The 19,338-nt window shown below is 39.1% G+C and overlaps 2 protein-coding genes across 4 annotated transcripts; one reads left to right on the top strand and one right to left on the bottom strand.

Annotated features, from left to right (window-relative positions):
* Nucleotides 1-8,914: 8,914 nt before the first annotated feature.
* On the bottom strand, nucleotides 8,915-12,686 carry LOC133724423 (annexin Gh1-like). Of its 3 annotated transcripts, none has more exons than XM_062151183.1 (4): nucleotides 12,529-12,686; nucleotides 10,677-10,822; nucleotides 10,309-10,527; nucleotides 8,915-9,477 (listed from the first exon to the last, which is right to left on the bottom strand). In XM_062151183.1, the coding sequence occupies exons 1-4, from the start codon at nucleotides 12,602-12,604 to the stop codon at nucleotides 9,409-9,411; spliced, it is 510 nt and encodes a 169-aa protein (XP_062007167.1). In that variant the 5' UTR covers nucleotides 12,605-12,686; the 3' UTR covers nucleotides 8,915-9,408. The 3 variants fall into 3 exon arrangements, with proteins under 3 accessions (XP_062007167.1, XP_062007287.1, XP_062007223.1); XM_062151303.1 differs by lacking the exon at nucleotides 8,915-9,477 and adding an exon at nucleotides 9,487-9,625; XM_062151239.1 differs by lacking the exon at nucleotides 8,915-9,477 and adding an exon at nucleotides 9,717-10,039.
* Nucleotides 12,687-18,495: 5,809 nt separating this feature from the next.
* LOC133724739 (uncharacterized) lies at nucleotides 18,496-18,909 on the top strand. Its single transcript, XM_062151570.1, has one exon. The coding sequence runs from the start codon at nucleotides 18,496-18,498 to the stop codon at nucleotides 18,907-18,909; it is 414 nt and encodes a 137-aa protein (XP_062007554.1).
* Nucleotides 18,910-19,338: the final 429 nt, after the last annotated feature.

The raw sequence follows: 19,338 nt of genomic DNA, 5'->3' as shown, positions 1-19,338 counted from the left end.
CTCTAACAGATTCCCTATAACTATCCCTATTTTAGGGAAAGTGAGGAAAGAGAAAACCAAATTCCCTATATTTACAGCAAACTCTAAAATTTTAAGGAAGAATATGGAGAATTTAGAGATTGTTGTAAAATAGGGAATCTGTTGGAGTTGGAGAAGAAAAAGAGGCTAAAGATTTGACTTTTGCTTCCCTATAATACAAAAATTATAGGGAAGTTGTTGGAGTTGCTCTTACATGCTTGCTAGTCTAGCATGTTTATTGGTTGTAGGGAAAAACTTCTTCCAAAATGAACAAGGTTGAGGAAATGAAATTTCGCAAATTCGACCCTTAAATGTGATCAAGGCGGGGAAATATGGCTGTGGTAAAAAATTTACATGTTTACGTTCTGGTTTCGACCTCGATCCAAGTGATCAACCATAAACTCTAAATAACCATCAAACTAAAACGCTCGTAGCCACTCTATCACAACTTCTTTTCTCGATCTGTCAGCGCTTGCACGCTTGTGGGGACGAGGTGTATCAACGCATGTAAAAAATTTGGGACGTTTATTTCCCCTTGATTTGGCTCCCCTTAAGAAAGCATGAGCATATATGGAGTTGACCCCTTTGACCGATACTAAAATGAACGCCGACATGGTTAATTTTTTTACACAATACCTATTAATACGTATTAAATAGATGGGTAATGCCAAATCTATCAATTCTCAATTTTGAGTATTTGGATCGCCCAAAATCCTTACATGCTTACTTAAGTTGTCTAGCATGTTTATTGGTTGTAGGGAAAAATTTACCTTGCAAAATGAACAAGGTGAAGGAAATGAAATTCTACAAATTCAACCGTTGGATGCGATCAAGGCGGGAAAATATGGTTATGGTAAAAAATTTACATGTTTTCATTATCGTTTCGGCCTCGATCCACGTGATCAACCCTAAACTCTAAATAGTTATCAAACTAAAACACTCGTAACTACTCCCTCGAAACTTCTTTTCTCGATAAGCTAGAATTCACACGCTTGTGGGGACGAGATGTATCAACACATGTAAAAAATTCGAGACGTTTATCTCCCTCTAATTTGGCTTCCCTTAGGAAAACATAAGCATATATTGAATTGGCCCCTTTGACCGATACTAAAATGAATGCCGACAGGGTTAATTTTTTACACGATATCTATTAATACGCATTACATATATGAGTAATGTCAAATCTATCAATTTTGAATTTTGATATTTGGATCACACAAAATCCTTATAAATAAATAAAAAATAAAGTAACAAATTCAGTTTATTATAAATTAGAACAAAAAACCAAAACAAAACAAAAACCACAAAAAATAAAAGATAGAAACAACAAAGGGAATGAGCAAAACAAAAAAAACAACAAAAAATAAAAGATATAAACAAGAAGGGAAAATTTTGCAAACAGTACACCAAGTAAAGGCCACTAATAATTCTTATACATAAAGTTCCAAACCAAACATTTTGGTACACAAAATCTGAAACTCGACCCACTATCAGTACATGACGTCAATTTTTGACACCAAAATATCCATTATGCCCTCAGTTTTTTTTTTTTAATAATTTTTTTTTCTGTTATTTTTTTCTATTATTTTTTTTCCTTCTTTTTTTCTATTATTTTTTTTCTTCTTTTTTTCTGTTATTTTTTTTCCTTCGTTTTTTCTGTTATTTTTTTCTATTATTTTTTTTCCTTCGTTTTTTCTGTTATTTTTTTTCCTTCGTTTTTATCTCTTTCTTCTTCCTTCTTCCGGGCTCACTCCCTCGCTTCCAATGCCGCCCTTGCCCTCCAATTGGTGAGATTTATGGTCCTACAGCTTATATTTGTAACTCAGCAAATATTTAGTCATGTGAAAAGAAAGAAAGAGATAAAAACGAAGGAAGAAAAAAAAAGTAACAGAAAAAATTAAGGAAAAAAAATAATAGAAAAAAATAACAGAAAAAATGAAGGAAAAAAAATAATAGAAAAAAATAACAGATAAAACGAAGGAAAAAAAAATAGCAGAAAAAAAAATAGAAAAAAAGAAGGAAAAAAAATAATAGAAAAAAAAAACAGAAAAAATGAAAAAAAAAAAAACAGAAAAAACGAAGGAAAAAAAATAATAGAAAAAAATAACAGAAAAAACGAAGGAAAAGAAAATAACAGAAAAAAAAAATTTATTAAAAAAAAAAAAAGAACTGAGGGCATAATGGACATTTTGGTGTCAAAAATTGTCGTCGTGTACTGATAGTGGGTCGAGTTTCAGATTTCGTGTACCGAAATGTTTGGTTTGGAACTTTATGTATAAGAATTATTAGTGGTCTTTACTTGGTGTACTGTTTGCGAAATTTTCCCACCATTTCTATTACTCCATGATGCTGGCAAAAATAATTTCATAGATACTACTTCTAAAGTGCATCTGTATATATCCTCTTTTTTCATTTTGTTTTGCAGAATAAACTTAGATCATCAATTTTTATCTTGAAATTATCCCTTTGTAATGCACCAGTTAGCCCCTTGCTTCTTCGATGTATAGTTGCGAAGAAATTCGAGCAAAGGGTAGGTGCAAAATTAAAACTTTGGCATAAATTGTGCAATGATTCAAATTTCTCTTGCACAACTATGTTCGTCCAAAAAAAATAACTACTTAATAACGCAACTTGAATGTTTGCATTTGAAATATGCATATGTTTGTCATTTATGAAATAATTGTCTTGTGAGAACGTTTAAAAGTTTTTTTTTTTTTTTTTGGTGTACCTGAATGGAATATCTTTTACTAAATGTTTTGGAATTAACTATAAAACGTAAACGCAGGTGCCAACCGCTACTTCACATTATGCGCTACTGCCTTTTTAGCTATTGGTGGGGGTGGTCATTTTGCACTCTATTTGAATAGTGATCTGTGAGAACTTTGCCTCTTCATGTTCTTTAGTGGACTTTTTTTTTTCCCCTAATCTAATTTACTGTATTTTCTACATTTCTTCAATTGTTTTATCTTTTTGCAAGATTGAGTGGATCAAGTTCAGTTTTAGAAACTTATGGGAATCCATGTATTGCAAACTCAGAAGACTTTGATGTGAAAGAAGTAGAGGTGTGCACAATGTCTCTCTTTCTCTCTTTGATAGACACAAAGACACACCCACACCCCTTCCAGGGCACGCTTAGACCCATAAATATGAATGCGCATTTATAATATAAACTCAAAAAAGAAAAGGTGCTATTCATTTGATTTATGTTTGTGTAATGCAGTTATGGGGTTTTGTGTATGCTACTAAGTATGAGGAAGTACTTGCTCAAAGTTGTATGGAGGCACCTGAGATTTGCCGATGGTGAATGCTTCATTTGGAACTCATTTTACTGTGCTGGTTAATATCATCACCTTAGCTGAGGCTTATTATTGTTTTTGGAGCTGGATGCAAACGATGTTACATTACAATAGACTAGTTGTTATAAATCAATATGATCATTTAGGACTTTAGAGAAAAAACCCTAGCCGCTAGACGCGAGAGAGAGAGGGAAAAAACCCTAGTTAGAAAACTTCACAGTTTGCCGGCATGGAGGAGGTGGATGAGATGGCTGTCCGACTGGCTGCCTCTCTTGGACTGGCAGATGTGCGCAGGCCGGTGGATCTGCGGCCGGCTCGTGGAGAAGGTTTGCGGCGTTCGCAGACGTATCTGGTGGGGAAGCTGCTGACGGCTAGGGCTTTTAACAAAAGATCGTTCATGGGCATGTTCCGTCGTGCATGGAGATTGAATGGACGGTACACTGCTCAGGAACATGGAGACCGGTTTCTGTTCACCTTGACGGATCCAACTGACCGTAACCGAATCCTTCGCGGTGGTCCTTGGGGTTTTGACAGAGCTCCGGTTGTCCTAGCACCTTATGATGGAGTGGGAGCGATTAAGGATGTCCCGCTCTCTACCATAGCCTTCTGGATCAAGGTACGTGGGCTGCCACCAGACTTTCATACCGATCGGTGTTTGAGAAGAATTGGTAGTGCTTTGGGGCGGTATCTGCAGAAAGATATAACAGAGTTTGGAGAGGGAAGGATTCGGATCCGGGTTGAGATGGATCTTCTGCAGCCTGTGATCTTCCATCGTTGCTTCACGGTGGATGATGGGATTGATGTAGATATCGATTTCTTCTTTGAAAATCTCTATGGAAGATGTCAAGATTGTGGTTTGCTTACTCATGTGGGTTTACCATGTGCTGGGCCGCCCTTGCCGGCGGCGGTCAGGAGTGCACAGTCGCCGGTACGGAGAAACCTTGACAGGGTGTTGAGCCGTGTGGCTGTGTCTCCTCATGTGAGAACAATGGTGTTCGGAGCACAGCTGAGTCTACAGGTTGGCCTCGAGCGCTTTCTGCCAATAGCTAAACCAAAAGGGAGGAAGGAAATCAAGCGCAAGATTGGTCCCGATGGTGGTGCAGGAAGTTCTGGAGTCAGTAAGGCACCTGTGCCTGAGCTGGTGGAGACTGGCAGTGAACTATCTTCGGGAGGTCCAAGGCAGGAGCTGCTTGGCAATGGTAGTTCTGTGGAGAAGGAGATGCTGGAGGCCGCTCCGAGTTGTGGTCTGCGTCGGAAACGTGTGGATGACGAGGTTAGCTCTCCCAAGAAGCTACGCCTCAGTCTAGCAGTAGGTAAGACAAATTTGGATGCTGTGACAATGGGATTGTGTCCTGTGAAACCTATGAAGGAAGTCTACAAAAAAAGGTCGGGAAGGCCAAAGGGGGCAAAGAATAAGGCCAAGGAGCTTAAGGTCGTGCATGCTTCCCCTATGAAAAAGTCACCGGCAAAGAAGGTCAAGACTCCTAGGAAGGAGGAGAAATTGGTGAATGGTTTACCTGAATTCACCGTGGTGGAAGCAGTTCATGGTTCCGACCCATCAAAGGGTAAGGAGCCACTAGTTGTTTGATAGGTTGATCCTAGTTCCTATTGTCTATGCTGGTAGAGATACCTCTATGAGTCTTGTGGAAGTACTTAGTTGTTAGCGTACCACAATTGCGTGCTCGGCGTGTGTGACTAGGTAGAATAGATTGCCTGCAAGGCGAGGTGTTTGTATTTGGTATAGGCTACTCAGAGCATAAGTGTCTTATTGGAGTAGTCTTTGTACTATTTCTTAATCTATGAACGGAGCATACTATTGGTATGTCTCAAATTTGATAAAAAAAAAACGATGTTACATTATATGGATGACTTTCCTTTCGGAGTTTGTAAATACAAGTCTTTCATGTACATAAAGAATACATGAACACTGTGGGCAGGCAATTTTGATTAGATAGTGATTGTAAAGGCTAATACTTTTAAGGGTCCTTGACCCAAAGCACCAAAATTGGCAAAAATTAGCCCACTTACCCCAGCAACAGTTTTTTATTCCCACTAACCCAATTATAAATGAAATGACAGCTTTGCCCTTAGCATAATTAAGAAAGCACAACCGAGTCCCTCCATCTGCAGATGCGATCCTCTCTCTCTCTCTCTCTCTCTCTCTCTCTCTCTTTCAGCCAGAGCACAGCCTTCAGCGTCTCTGGTCTAGATGGCCGGCGGCGAGACGATGACGTCAACGGAGAGTTCGTGCAACCGTGAAGGTGCAGCCGGCGATCGTCGTGAAGACCAAAAGCCACCGCCTGAACCGGAATCGAAACCATTTTCGATTACTTTCTCCGGACTCTGACCGGAATCTCTCCAGATTGCGATCTCGATCTGAGCCAGAGACAAAGCTCTGGTTCAGCAGTCACCGCGGCGGCGATCGGATAACCGATCATGTCGTCGAAGCTCTTCCTTACTCCAACAAAGATATCCACAGCTTGAGATCGGAGCTTTCTTCGCAGCTAGCGTCGTACGCAGCGGAGGAGAAGATGAAGGCCGAGGTTGTGGCAGAGGAGAGGATGAGGCCGGAGGTCGCTGTTGAGTCACAAATTACTTATGCGATTGTGCCCCATAATTATGAAAATTGTTTTGTCTTCCATGTTATTTTACCATTTTTAATCTATTTCCTTTTATTTGTAGGAAATCTTGCATTGAAAATAAAATGACTATTTGAGGCTTGAAATGTGGAGATTTGAAGCTAGGGGAAGAAGACACGAAGATTGGAAGAAAATTGCAAATCGACTTTTTCGGCGATTTTTCTGGCAAACTTTTCCGGCGAGCCGCCACTCATGGAGGGTCTTTTCTCCAGCAAAGGAGGACCATGGTGGTGAGAATCTCCCATCACTTGAAATTCAAATATCTCCCTTCACCTTGTCCTTTTGTCACCTTGCCAATTTGGGACCATTTGGGGGACAATGGTGTAAGAGCATCTTTTGCACACTTTGGGACCAAAGAGGACATACATAGCTGATCAAAGAGATGCCAAAGGGGAATAATTCAGAAATTCTTGACTCCATTCAATCATCTTCATCCTATCCAAGATCCATTTTCTCTCTAGGGAAGAAACCACCATTTCCACCACTAAAACCACCATCTCCACCTCTATAACCTCCATTTCCTCCACCACTCAACACCACAACTCACCTTAGTGATCCCAAATTTCACTATTCTTACCAATATCAAGAGCTTGGAGCAAGGAGAATGAGGTGACTACCACCACATCATGTTCTTGGAGACCCATCTCCACCACATCTTCCGGCATCATCAATAGTCACCCTTTACTCTCTATCTCTTTATGTATTTGATGTTTAATAGAATGTTGAAGCTTGTGTATCTAACTATGTGTGAGTAGTGAACTAGTTGGGGCTAGGGTTGAAAGCCCTAGCCAAACTTGCTTGTATTGATGCTTTTGTTTATAAATTGATGCAAATTCATGTTGTCATTCTCACATGCTAAGTCAATAGTTGAATGCATTACTTAGACCTAATCAATTTGAGTTATGTGTTTGTCATGACATGAAGTTTTTCCTAGAGATTGATTACCTTTAGGCAAAAAGGGAGCATGAAAGCACACCATGTGTGCATGTGAGGGTAGTGAGCTAAAATCACCTAGAGATAGGATTGGTTTGCTTGCTTGGTTACCTAAACTCTAAGCTTTATGCATTTAGGGGCAAAGGATTGAGACCTATCCGGTAATTGAATTTGTCTCTAGGTAGTTAGCTCTAGACTTATCTGGTTAGAGTTAATAAAATGAAAGGGGTTTAAGCCTTAGTAGTCCTATCCGGATGCTAAGAGGGTAGTTGGACAATTAGCTTTGCATCATTCATATTCAATTGCTTTAATGCTTGCAAGGGAGGCAAAAGGTGAAACCCGATGCCCTAACTCCCATCCATTTGATAACAACTTGTTTAGTTTAGCTTAGTTTATATTACTTGCTTTCATTGTCTCAATTTGAATAGAAACCAATCTCAAAATCAAAATCAAATCTCTACACACCATCTTGCACATACTCACCATGAACTTTGGTTCACTTGTGAGCCTTTGTTTGTGATTGTACATTTGCATATTCTTCTAGTTTTTCCTTAGGTTTTCCCTAGCTAGGAAATGATTTACCAATCCTCGTGGGTTTGACATCCTTACTTAATCCCCTATCTATAACTTGTACCTCTTGCACTTGAGGGTGGCTTCAATGCTAACAGTCGCGGTGGTCGTGGTCGACGTAGATGAGGAGAGGATGAGGCCGGAGGTCGCGGTGGTCGTGGTCGACGTAGATGAGGTAGGGCGGCGCGTGGCCGCAGGTCTGCTCGTAGGTGACGCGCTTGACGACGCCGTCCGGGTTGAGACGACGGTGAAAATGGGTTGTGGCCTGAGTCGAGCATCTCTGCCGGTGAGATTGGTGATTGGGTGCCCAAAGCTTTTCTCTGGGTGCCCAATATGAGCTTTTTTTGTTTTTTTTTTTTTTTGTGGTAAAATGTGGCAGAAGCCCAGAAAGAAAGAAAAAAGAAAGAAAAAAAGGTTTTATTGAGGGGCAATAGACGACTATTGGGGGGCAATAGACGTCTATTGCAGGGCAATAGATGTTTTAAATTGATGTAATCTCTTTTTTTTTTTTTTTCGTTAATTAAAGTTTTATTTGTCTAATTTTAGGAAGATTAATTTTCATTCCGGCAAACGAAAGTTCTATTGGGGGGCAATAGACGTCTATTGGGGGGCAATACATGGCTGATAGTCGTCTATTGGCCCCCAATAGACGTCTATTAGGGGGCAATAGACTATTGGGGCAATAGACGTCTATTGGGGGGCAATAGATGTCTATTGCCCCTCTATTAGGGGGCAATAGATGTCTATTGGGGGCAAAAAAAACTTTCCGGTGAGATTTTCAGCAAATTCCGGTGGGCGGCAGCCGGTGACCGGATTCTGGCGGCCGGTGACGGGCTCCGGCGAAGTTTCCTATAGTTTCTCTCTCTTCCATTTTCTCTCTCTCTCTCTAAGTAACAAAGGGGTGAGGGGTAAAATGGTATTAAAAACAAAAAAAAAAATTTAATGAGGTATTAGGGAAGACTCCCTTAGAGTGTATTGGGTAAGAGGGAATTAAAAAAACTTAATGGGGTAAGGGGAAAAAAATCCCTAGAAATGGGGTAAATGGACAAAACCCCTACTTTTAATGATATATTTCTCAAAAGTCTGAAAAGAAAGAAAGACAGAAAAAAGAAAAAAAAGAAAAGAAAACTAAATCACTACAAAACTTGGTCTCAAGAGGCCATCTAAGGAGAAACTTCTCTGCGATTGATCAACAAAGAAGAGCACTGAAGGCTACCTAAATGGGTTCATTTGTTGTTCAAGTCTTTGAGATTGTGTTTCACGCATTTCCATCACTCTCCAAAAATGAAGTTTAGCTACTAGAGATGGATTGACGATACCATCCTTTAACAATTTGATCCACGCATTTCCTTGTCAATCTTCCGTTGAATTGATTATTCCATCCATTAACATTTTGATCCACACATTTCCTTGTCAATCATATTTGTCTGTGTGATAGTCAAGTCTTTGGACGTTTGTCTATGTGGTAGTCTAAGTCTTTGGACATGCTGTGAGTTTGCATATGTTGATCGAAAAGTAAGCAACCTCTCTGAATTAGTAGCATGTGTGTGTGTGTGTGTGTGTGTGTGTATATATTAAAGTATCTCCACACAATTTCTCTTGTAACTCTCCACATTGAACAATTCCACACACTTTGCATATCCATTATTCAAATAATGGAAAGAGTTACTTGGTTCTTCCTGGTATACTTGATCTATTGTGAGGCGGCTAGCTGCTTAACTATGGCAATGCAAACCAACCTTAACATCACCACAGACCGGTCTGCTCTTCTTGCTCCAAAAGCCCATATCACTAGTGACCCTCAAAACATGATCTTTACCAACTGGTTAACCACCACCCCTATTTGCAACTGGGTTGGCGTCATTTGTGGTGCACGTCATCATCGAGTCGCAGAGTTGAACCTCTCTTACTTTGGTCTCGTGAGCACCATTCCTCCTGAGCTAGGCAACTTATCATTCCTTGTTGATCTGGACATCCAAAATAACAGTTTCCAAGGTACCTTGCCTCACGAGTTGACTCACCTGCACCGGTTGAAGTTCATTAACTTGGGATACAACAAGTTTATGGGAGTGATACCGTCATGGTTTGGGTCCTTGTCCAAACTTCAATGTTTCAGGTTGTTTGGTAATCAATTTTCAGGTTCCATACCAGCTTTCATCTTCAACTTATCTACTTTGCAAGAAATTGATCTGAGTTATAACCAACTCTCAGGTATGAACTAAAATACACACCAACAAATTATCTAGAACCCTAATCTATTAAAACCATAGCATGTTAAGGTATAAGGTACACTAATTAATAATTATTGCATAGCAAGAGAAATTGGAAACCTAACAACATTGTAGGAGACATACCTTGATGGCAACAATTTTATAGGTATGTTACAAATCGGTTTGGTTGAATTAGTTAAAGAGATAATAGTTGTGCATATGCTCTACACTTGAAACTTCAATCAGACATCTTGTGTGCAGATGATCAACTATAATATATAATTGTTAAGTTTTAAGAAATACAAAATAAGATTGGTGCTTTAAATCAACTAAAGAAGTTGTCAGTGAAAGCACTCACAAGAGGTACCAAAAGCTGTGACAGAGTCAAAAGTACCAACAAATTGATCAACTGATAAAGCAATGCATTAACAGCCAAGGCAATGGAAGAAAAAGAGAAGATAGATCTAGGCATAAGGAAGGTTAGTGTCTGGGATTTAGGTGCAGAATAACTTGAAAAAAGGAAGACAATGTAGGTGAACATGTTTTATCTAACGGATAACAAAAGAGATGCATTCCAATATACCAACTAGACAATTCAGAGAACAATCAAATGACTAATCATTTTGAAGGTTCAAGTTGTACCTTGCGGAAGTCTCCAGACGTATGAAATGCAACATCCTCTTCAAGGGATTTCTTGAACTTAGCATGGTAAGCCTGCTTTACCAGGTGTAGTTCATGTGAAGATCTAGAACAAGCTATTTCCATGAGAACCCAATTGCTTGAAGTGAACCGCTTTGTAGCCTCATTAGCCAAAGCTGCATCACGCTCGGAAGGATGCAGCGTCCATAGCAGCAAAGCGCGCTGGTATAAAACAAAATATGAGAAAATCAAGCAATATCCTTTTAAAATGACACACACCATTCACAAGCTCTTGAAACTTGAAAGTGCTGCTTTATAATTAGTTACAAAATAGTATGCATCTATAAATGAAAGAGTAATCGAAATCGGACCTCAAAATCACTTGTGAGTTCTTTGTCCAGTGCCTTGAGAAGATCCTCCCCATAAGTTTCAGCATAAGTCTGCTGAATTAGTCTCCTCTGATCAGCATTCCTATGAGCCCATATAGAAATGATCAAGCCCTCATTTGTGCCCCATCCTGCGTACAAATTACCAAGGTTAGCTCAAAAATGTTCCATTTACAAATAGGAGACAGCAATATACTATGCAAAGATCTTAAAATTGTCAACTGCTCTGCTACTGAAATTAGAAAAATCGAAACTCTTTGAGACTTAAGGAGTGATCCAACCACTATTATGTTTATACGGTGAAAGTTATTATCTTGATTGAGAAAACATGTGACCATAATCAGGCACGGATGTAGGGGTGGGCTGAGGTGTGCTGCAGCACACCCCAACATTTTGGGGGGAAAAAAATTATTATATATATGTATGATTAAAATATGTTGTAGACTTGTAGTCTGCAAATAACAAGTAGACAACTAGACAAAGAAAACTTTTCTCCTCTTTCTCTCCTCTTTTTCAGTTTTTTGTCTCCTCCTCTCTCTACCCGGTTTTGCATTTCTCATACTCAATACTCTCACTTCTCTAATTCTCTTTGCACATCATTATTATAGGGGTCGGTCTCGATCTCTTCTTTCCTGCACTCATTCTCATTCTCTCAACCTTGCGAAGGTATTACACTTTAACTTCTCTTCTATAATGAAATTTTTGACGAGATTAGAATGTAATTTATGTTAGAATTTGAGTAATTCATGTTAGAATTTGAGAATTTATCGATTTCTTGATGTAAGTAATTAAATCTATTGATCCCTACAAATTTAGCCCACCTCAAATTTAATTCCTAGTTCCGTGCCTGACCATAATAGTCTCAATATATAGTTTATGACTTTCCTGCTTAAAGTGGTTTAATCACCTCAGCTACAGTAATTAGAAGAATCATAAACATTTAGCTGTATATGCCATTAATTAAGAAAATACGATCCAGTGAAATATTCAAGGAAGGAGGTCAACTTATGAATAATGTGCAAGAGGAACCGATATAGATATCAGAGCGGATGAATCAGAAAAAGTCAGATACAGAGTATGGTGGTTTAGCACTAAGGCCTTGCTTTTGCCATAATTAGTGGGAGTAAAAAGAAGGTTATTGTTTAGATATTTCCCAAAAAGGTTTTCAGTCAATAGTGAACCTTACTGATGACTCCACAAGATATCTGCTAAGCAGATCTGGATCTAATACATTGATCCAATAAAAACGAGAACAACAAAATTGAAATAAAACTCTTAAGAGAAAGATCGAAGTCCGACGTGATCTTTACGATCATATAAGTATCCTGAATTTTACAGAGGTGGCAACCCCATTATACTTAAAACCCAGAAAACACATAATCACAACTCACAAGTAAAGATTTTTTAGTAGCAGATCGATCTTTAGATGATCAAGATCATCCATATCAGATTATATGTAAACATGCCAAACATCAACTACTTAGTCAGTCAACAGTGAACCTCAAACTATCTCCACCAGATAACTGATAAAAACATCCAGATCTAAACTTTGATCCACCAAAAATGAAGCCAAGAACATTAAGAACAAAAAAAAAAAACCTTCATGATCATGATCATATTATCATTGACATTCTAAGCTTTGTAAAGACTACATCCAAGACCCAGAACTCACATAAAGGTAAAAACCATATGTAAGTAGATGGATCAAAGTTTTAGATGATCATAACAGAGACATGACCAAATAAATCTAACAGACAAAATGAAGAACAAGATCAGACTACACAGAATGATTGCTTATAGTGCGAGACTAAGAGATTATGTGTGTTAAGTAAAAGACCTTCAAAAGCCTTCTTGAGCTGCTCAGAGTCCTCAGCAGGAGAAGGAACGCATGCTGGTACTTGAAGAGTCGCCATGTTTTTTCCTACTGTGTGTATGTGTTTGTAATAAGAAGTGAGACTAGTGATGCAAAGAGAGACTCTGGAGGTTTCGGTTTTATAGGAATGAAATAGGAAGATATTTTATTACCGCCGTAAAAAGGGGGGGACAATGATGAAGGTTGGTGTTGACAGGCGAACTAAGATAATAGCAGATAATGTACGTACATATCTGATGATGAGCCACGTGGAAAGCTTGGACGCGGCATATACACATTGGTCGGTGGGACCCGGGAGAGGAGGTTGGAAATCTTGGACGCGGCTTCGATGGATTTGAGCACAGCACACTATTGCTGAATCTATGGCGCCTTTTAGGCTCCCCCGGTAAAACTTTTGGTTAAATCAATTAAAGAAAAGATTGAGCAAACTTTTGTTGAAATTTTTGTAGTTTGATCTTAGCGATATTTGATCAAATTCAATAAAAACTTGAAATTTTCATAAATTAAAAATACTGAAATTTCCATTAAAATCGAAATTTTTGGTAAAGAAAAATTTAGTAAACCTTGAAATATAAAAATAAGGAAAACGGATTGAAATGGCGAATTGAGAAGAAAATAGAAAAGTAGTGGTCTTCTACTCTTACCAAAAGAATCAAGTGCATTGTTAGGAACTAGAGGGCACAATATTCAAACTTTACTTATTGCGATGTTTGTTTTATTATTTAAATTTAAACACCTTGTTCAAAAAAGTTCTAACTCGAAAAAACAATTTTTATTTTTTTTATTTTTTGAAAAGAGGTTTGGAATCCAGCCTAACTGAGAGGCTCAGCCCCATGCCTATTATTATTATTATTACTATTTAAAAGATAATTATACTGCGAGGGGGACATATAACCTGAACCTCGAGTACTAATACATGAATCCTCATAGAGTATATCCCGGATCATCACAGGAGTCTCATCTAACCAATAATCATCTAACCACTCAACACTAGCAAGATGCGTCAATCTATGGGCCACACCATTTGCTTCACGATAAATAGGTTTTACAATCCTCCACTGTCCAACCTACCTTAGAAAGATCTTCTGTATTTCTATGAAGGGTCGTAATCACCGCAGCACAGTCGATCTCAATATCAACACTATCCATGCCTTGGTGAATAAGTAAAAGAAGACCAGTTCTCATGGCCCCCACCTCCATTTGGAAAGCCGATCTAACTCGGGAAAAAGGCTGTGCAATTGCAGCTAAACACTCACCATCTTCATTTCCAATAACGGCCCCAATCCCACCATGACCAGTTGCTCCATGAAAAGCCCTGTCCGTGTTCAGTTTGAGTCTACCCCTCGGGGGAAGCTCCCATTTCACTTGCGCCCTGGACTTATTCTGTCACGCCCCGAATTTTGAATAACAAATTCAAATCCGAAACATGAATTAATACAACTCACTTAAATACAACCTGAAATTTTTTTCTCAAAAACATCCACACCTCAAATCACTCGATATTTCATAAACCAAATCTCAAATTTGTTTATTACAGCACACTCTCACCAAAATAAATTGTAAGGCTCAAATGAGCATAACTCACCTCACAATTACAATTGCTGTAAAACTAAAACAAATTCTCTAACCCACACGATCACAGCCCTGATTCTCCTGACCTGTAGGATTACCCGCTACACAATTTGAATAGTGTACCGGGATTGTAACGACACAAAACCAGGTAAGCTTTTGACAGCCCGTATGAGTAAACAAGAAATTGCACGATTTAAAGTAATAATTCGACTCAAGCATTTCTTAGCAAAATAAATTGAAGTGTACAACGTCACTTCAAGCATCAATCAACAACATCTCTACATGACCACTCAAAAACAACTAAACTTTCCCTACTCAATATATACTCACGGGCTTATGATTAATTATATTAATCACCCCATGCAGTATGTCATACCCAAGGGCATATGATAACTCGTTTATCCCCCAAGCAGTATGCTGGCAGACAGACTAGAGCTCTAACTGTATCGTAATGTGTCACCTGGGCCAAGGTTCACCTTACGAATGACTGCTTCAATCATCAATGTGATAATTTTACTCGACTCTATAAATCAATTATTCCACACAACTCAATTACTCTTCATCAAAATCAACTCAATAATATACAATGATTTATATTCTTGAAAGAATAAAGCTCGGAATTGTAAATCAATCACATCAATTCCACACTTTCCCAAATGCCACATCATCCAATATATATTTCACGTAAATATATATATACGTAGTCACCCTCACAAGAATGACCACTAATACCAACTATAGTTCACATGCATTTAAAATCGAGAAATTCATTTTTATATTTTAAATACATTTTACTTATCTATGGACCATAGTCGATCAAGTCCATATAATTTAAAATAAATATTTATTTTCTTAAAACAATTTTTTTTTCACACATCCTCAATTCAATATAAATCACAAAATTTCGGTTCGTAAATGAACCATGTGCGTTTTACTCACCTCAAATCCAGCTACGTCTTCTTAACAGCTCAAACAACAATTTCACAAATTATCTGCCAAATCAATCCGTCGATCACCTAATCCAAAAATGATCTTAACTTAGCCAATAAATCATAAACACATAAACGGAAATCCAACGGTCGGATTCTATATTAATGATGATCCAACGGTCGGATCGAATTTATATGATGATCCAACGGTCGGATCGAATTTATATGATGATCCAACGGTCAGATCTTCTTGAATCACTCTAACAACATCTCCACAAAATTATACAAAAATCTGACGGTCGGATTCTCACGAATCACCTTTTCACAATTATACGAAGATCCAACATTCGGATCTTCGCCCGTGACCACACAGAGTCATCGGGACAGTCATACGATCAACATATCAAAACTACAAATCCATCAGACGGTCCGATCTTCACAGATAACGAATCGAAATCGATCGAAACGTAAAAATTCATAACTTAATCATACGATATCCAAAAATTGCGTATAATATATCAAAATGATCGTATTGAAATATAGAATCTAAAAATGCACAGAAACCATATTTTTGATCCCCGGAGGTTGCCAGAAAGGGATGCCGGAGTTAGGGGCAGAGCCGCCGCCGACCACCGCCATTGGTGTCGGGGCCGGGCTACTTCTCTTTATCTCAACAAGCTTAACAACTTTCATAACTACCATGTAAGCTCAAAATGACCGGAAGTGGTCGAAATTACCTAAAACAGTCGAGGTGGCCGGAAAATTTCCAGAATCCGGCGATAATTTGCAGAAACCGACAAGGCTTGATTTTGACGTAAAAACTTCAATTTCAGGTTTCGATCCCTTCTAGAGAGTTGTTCACAAACTCAAGCCGAACTCACTGGTTCAATAATCACAGGAAGATGTGGTCTGTTGCTCGAGATATCCGGATCGAAAGGTTATTTTTCAATTTTGGAGGGTTGAGCTCCGACGAACGTAAAATCCTTCACATCAGGTGTGATCCTTCTTGGAGCATGATTAGAAGGTTAAGGCGAATTCAGGGAGCTAATGATCGTGAGTTTTGGTGACCGGAGGTGGAAGAAAAACGGCGTTGACCTTTTTTCAGTTCAAAGTTCGCTGCTCGTTCTGCCCGATTTAAAGCCGTTCCGGAGGAAGTGGTCTCGTCCAGTGGTTAGGTGACCTCGAGGCGAAGCTGTGGACACCTTGGGGGTGGCTTGAGGTGGCCGGAAGGTGGCGCTGCTGGCGGAAGAAGAAAACCCAGAAAGAAGAGAAAAAGGTCGGGGGAGAGGAGAGAGAAGAGAGAGACCGGGGAGAAAAAAAATAGGAATTAAGGAATTTTTGGGATTTTCTGAAAATTCCAGAAATTTTTAATATTTATAGAAGTTTCCCAACTTTTCAAATATTCGTATTTAATTCATACGAACTCCGAATAATATGTTCCACATTTGCACGAATTCGTATCGACGTGTTCTTCAACTTTCATGAAGAAAGTTTTCCCAAATTATGTAAGTATAAAAAGTCAATTCTCACGACCTCCCTCTAAATATCGTTCGTTTCAAGATAAAAATCGATTCGAAACTGAATCTCGCCCAACGACTTACGAATAGTCTCAAAAATTCATAATTCAAATATCCGAAATATTATTGAATTTCAAAAATTTATTTAATGAAAATTCGGGTCTTTACAATCTACCATCCTTAAAGGAATTTCGTCCCGAAATTCACGCTTACTGATCAACAAACAACTGCTGGTACTTCTCTCTCATATCCGACTCCAATTCCCAAGAAGCATCATCCTTGTCATGGTGACTCCACAATATTTTAACCAAATTAACTTCCTTCCTTCTAAGTTGCTTTGTCGTCCTATCCAAAATACGAACAGGTTCGACAACAAATGTCATATTTGTATGTACCTCACTCGTGCCATGATCGATCACATAGATCATCACCTAGATCACCACACGGGTCGTCACATTGTTATTGTTTCCAAAATCAAAATTTATAAAAGTTAAACACCTCCACAAGTTCTTCTTATTCAAATGGGCCACTTGGGCCTTCTTGTGGGCTCTAGGAGGGTCCACTAGCACGCGTTCACACCCAGTGATGATGGCTTGAGCTTGCTCAATCCTTGGGCTAAGCACTAGGGCTGACCATTTGGGCCGAACCAACTGCATTTTGAATAGGCCCAAACCAATTTGGGCTAAAAACTCGGCCCACCAACTTTCAGCTCGGCTCGGCTCAACCGTACTGTTTGGCTAACCGGCACGAACCAATTTGGGCTAAAAACTCGACCCACCAACTTTCAACTCGGCTACGGTATGAAGTTTTACATACCGTCGGTATATCGTATCGACTTTACATACATATACATACCGTACATACAGTCTGTATACCGTACCGACTGTATATACGTATGCAATTCGTACAGACCGTTTATACGTATACATACCGAGGCATATACAAAAACATAAAAACTTTGTAGGAGGCAAGGTTCGAAACCTTAACCTGCTGCGAGAAAGCTCTACTCCCAACCACTGGAGCACAAGCTATCCTTATTATAATATGTACAAATATAAAACTTATTATGTCATAAGCGAACATAATCAAAATAAAAGAGAGGCAAGTTTCGAACCTCAGACCTCATGTACAAGAGCTTTGCTCTCAACCACTAGAGCACCAGCTGCTCTCGCTGTTGTCCTTACAATTCTTTTATTTATTCTATCATAAGCGATAGAATAAAACAAACTGTCGGCACACTCCATGTGCCACGATTGTTTTTCTCGAGACTCACGAAATCCAAAAATGCTTTCGGCTAGTGCTTGTCTGACTCACCTCCTCAACAACCGTTCGTTTCCCCCACGCGCTCCACACGCGACAATTAACCTTCCTTTTCCCCTATTTACTCTACTTTTCTGACACTACTTTTGACTCTTTCGTCGACTAATCAAATCTAACTCTTCCTCTACACCATAATCTAGATCTCTTCTTCCACCTAATAACTCAAATCTCTTCCTCTTCCTGGTAAACTCAAATCTCCAACCCAACACCATTTCATCAGCTCCAATCCCTCTAACAGCAATCTCTCTCTCAACCACTCATCATCATCGTTTCTTCAATTCTCATATTCTCTCAATCCTTCACCAAATGGAACGACAAACTCAGCAACCAATGAACCCACAAACCCTGCAACCAATGAAACTACAAACCCAGCAACCAATCAACCTATAACCCAGCAACCAATCGAGGATGGAGGAAGCAACCAAGCAGCCGGGAGTAGTGCTAACCTGTATTGCGGGAGGAGTAGTACCCGATTGACTCCCACTACAGATCAGCTAAGAATCCTCAATGAGCTTTTCTACAACAAGGGTGTTAAGTCTCCAACTGCAGAACAGGTTCAGAGGATCACTCTCCAGCTGAGACGATATGGAGAGATGGAGGGCAAGAACGTCTTTTATTGGTTCCCGAACCACAAGGCTTGGGAGAAACTGAAGAAGAGGTCCACTTCGAATTTTCCAGTGCCCAAGCAAAGATTAGGGCTTGTTGGTAGATCCATTAATCTTAACTTTGGGTCAACTAGCTCTACTGGTGTTGGTGGATCCATTAATTTAAATTTTGGATCAACTAGTTCTACTGTCATGGAACAGCGAGGAGATGATCACCAGGAGATTGAAACTCTTCCACTGCTCCCCATGCATAGTGAAGACATCTCTGGCAACAAGAAGACTACTTCCGAGAGAGGTAGCGGCGATGTCCACTATTTCAGTGGTTGGGGCGGCTACAATGGTGGCTCTCGTATTTCCCTTGAGCTCAGCCTCAACCTCTCCGGATCTACTGACTTGGCTTAGTAAAGTGTACTCCTCTTCTTTTTTTTTTTTTTTTTTTTTTTACAAAAACCAAAATCACAACAAACACTCCAATATTTTCAAACACAACAAGATGAGATCCAGCCTCGGCCGAATTACTCATCTGCTACAACAACGAAAAAGCATCACCAAAACAATTATTCTCAAAACAGACTAAGTAGTCAAGTCACATAGAGATCTAGCTAGAATCATCTGAGCCAAACCAAACACAAAACAATTGCGTGGAAAACAATGCGTCACTAGGATCAAGGATTAGTAAAGCTAAACACTTCTCAATCAAAAACATCTGAAGGGTCCCATTTGTCCAATGAGTATAGTCAAACTAAGTTCAACAGATAGAATTTGTTGAAGGATTTTTTGCCTCTTTTAAGGCCCACCCCCAAGTACCTAACGCACCATCGCTCTTTATGA

Source organism: Rosa rugosa, chromosome 1 (assembly GCF_958449725.1).
Source record: "Rosa rugosa chromosome 1, drRosRugo1.1, whole genome shotgun sequence".
Lineage (NCBI taxonomy): Eukaryota > Viridiplantae > Streptophyta > Magnoliopsida > Rosales > Rosaceae > Rosa > Rosa rugosa.
The sequence above is the reverse complement of the archived record's forward strand: the minus strand, read 5'-3'. Positions and strand labels throughout refer to the sequence as shown.

Excerpts from the sequence above, each read along its gene's own strand:
- LOC133724739 (XM_062151570.1), top strand. The coding sequence starts at position 18,496 with ATGGAGGGCAAGAACGTCTTTTATTGGTTCCCGAACCACAAGGCTTGG.
- LOC133724423 (XM_062151183.1), bottom strand. The coding sequence starts at position 12,604 with ATGGCGACTCTTCAAGTACCAGCATGCGTTCCTTCTCCTGCTGAGGAC. Across the intron at positions 10,823-12,528 it reads GCTCAAGAAGGCTTTTGAAG|GATGGGGCACAAATGAGGGC; the intron begins GTCTTTTACTTA and ends ATTTGTACGCAG. Across the intron at positions 10,528-10,676 it reads AACTCACAAGTGATTTTGAG|CGCGCTTTGCTGCTATGGAC; the intron begins GTCCGATTTCGA and ends GTTTTATACCAG.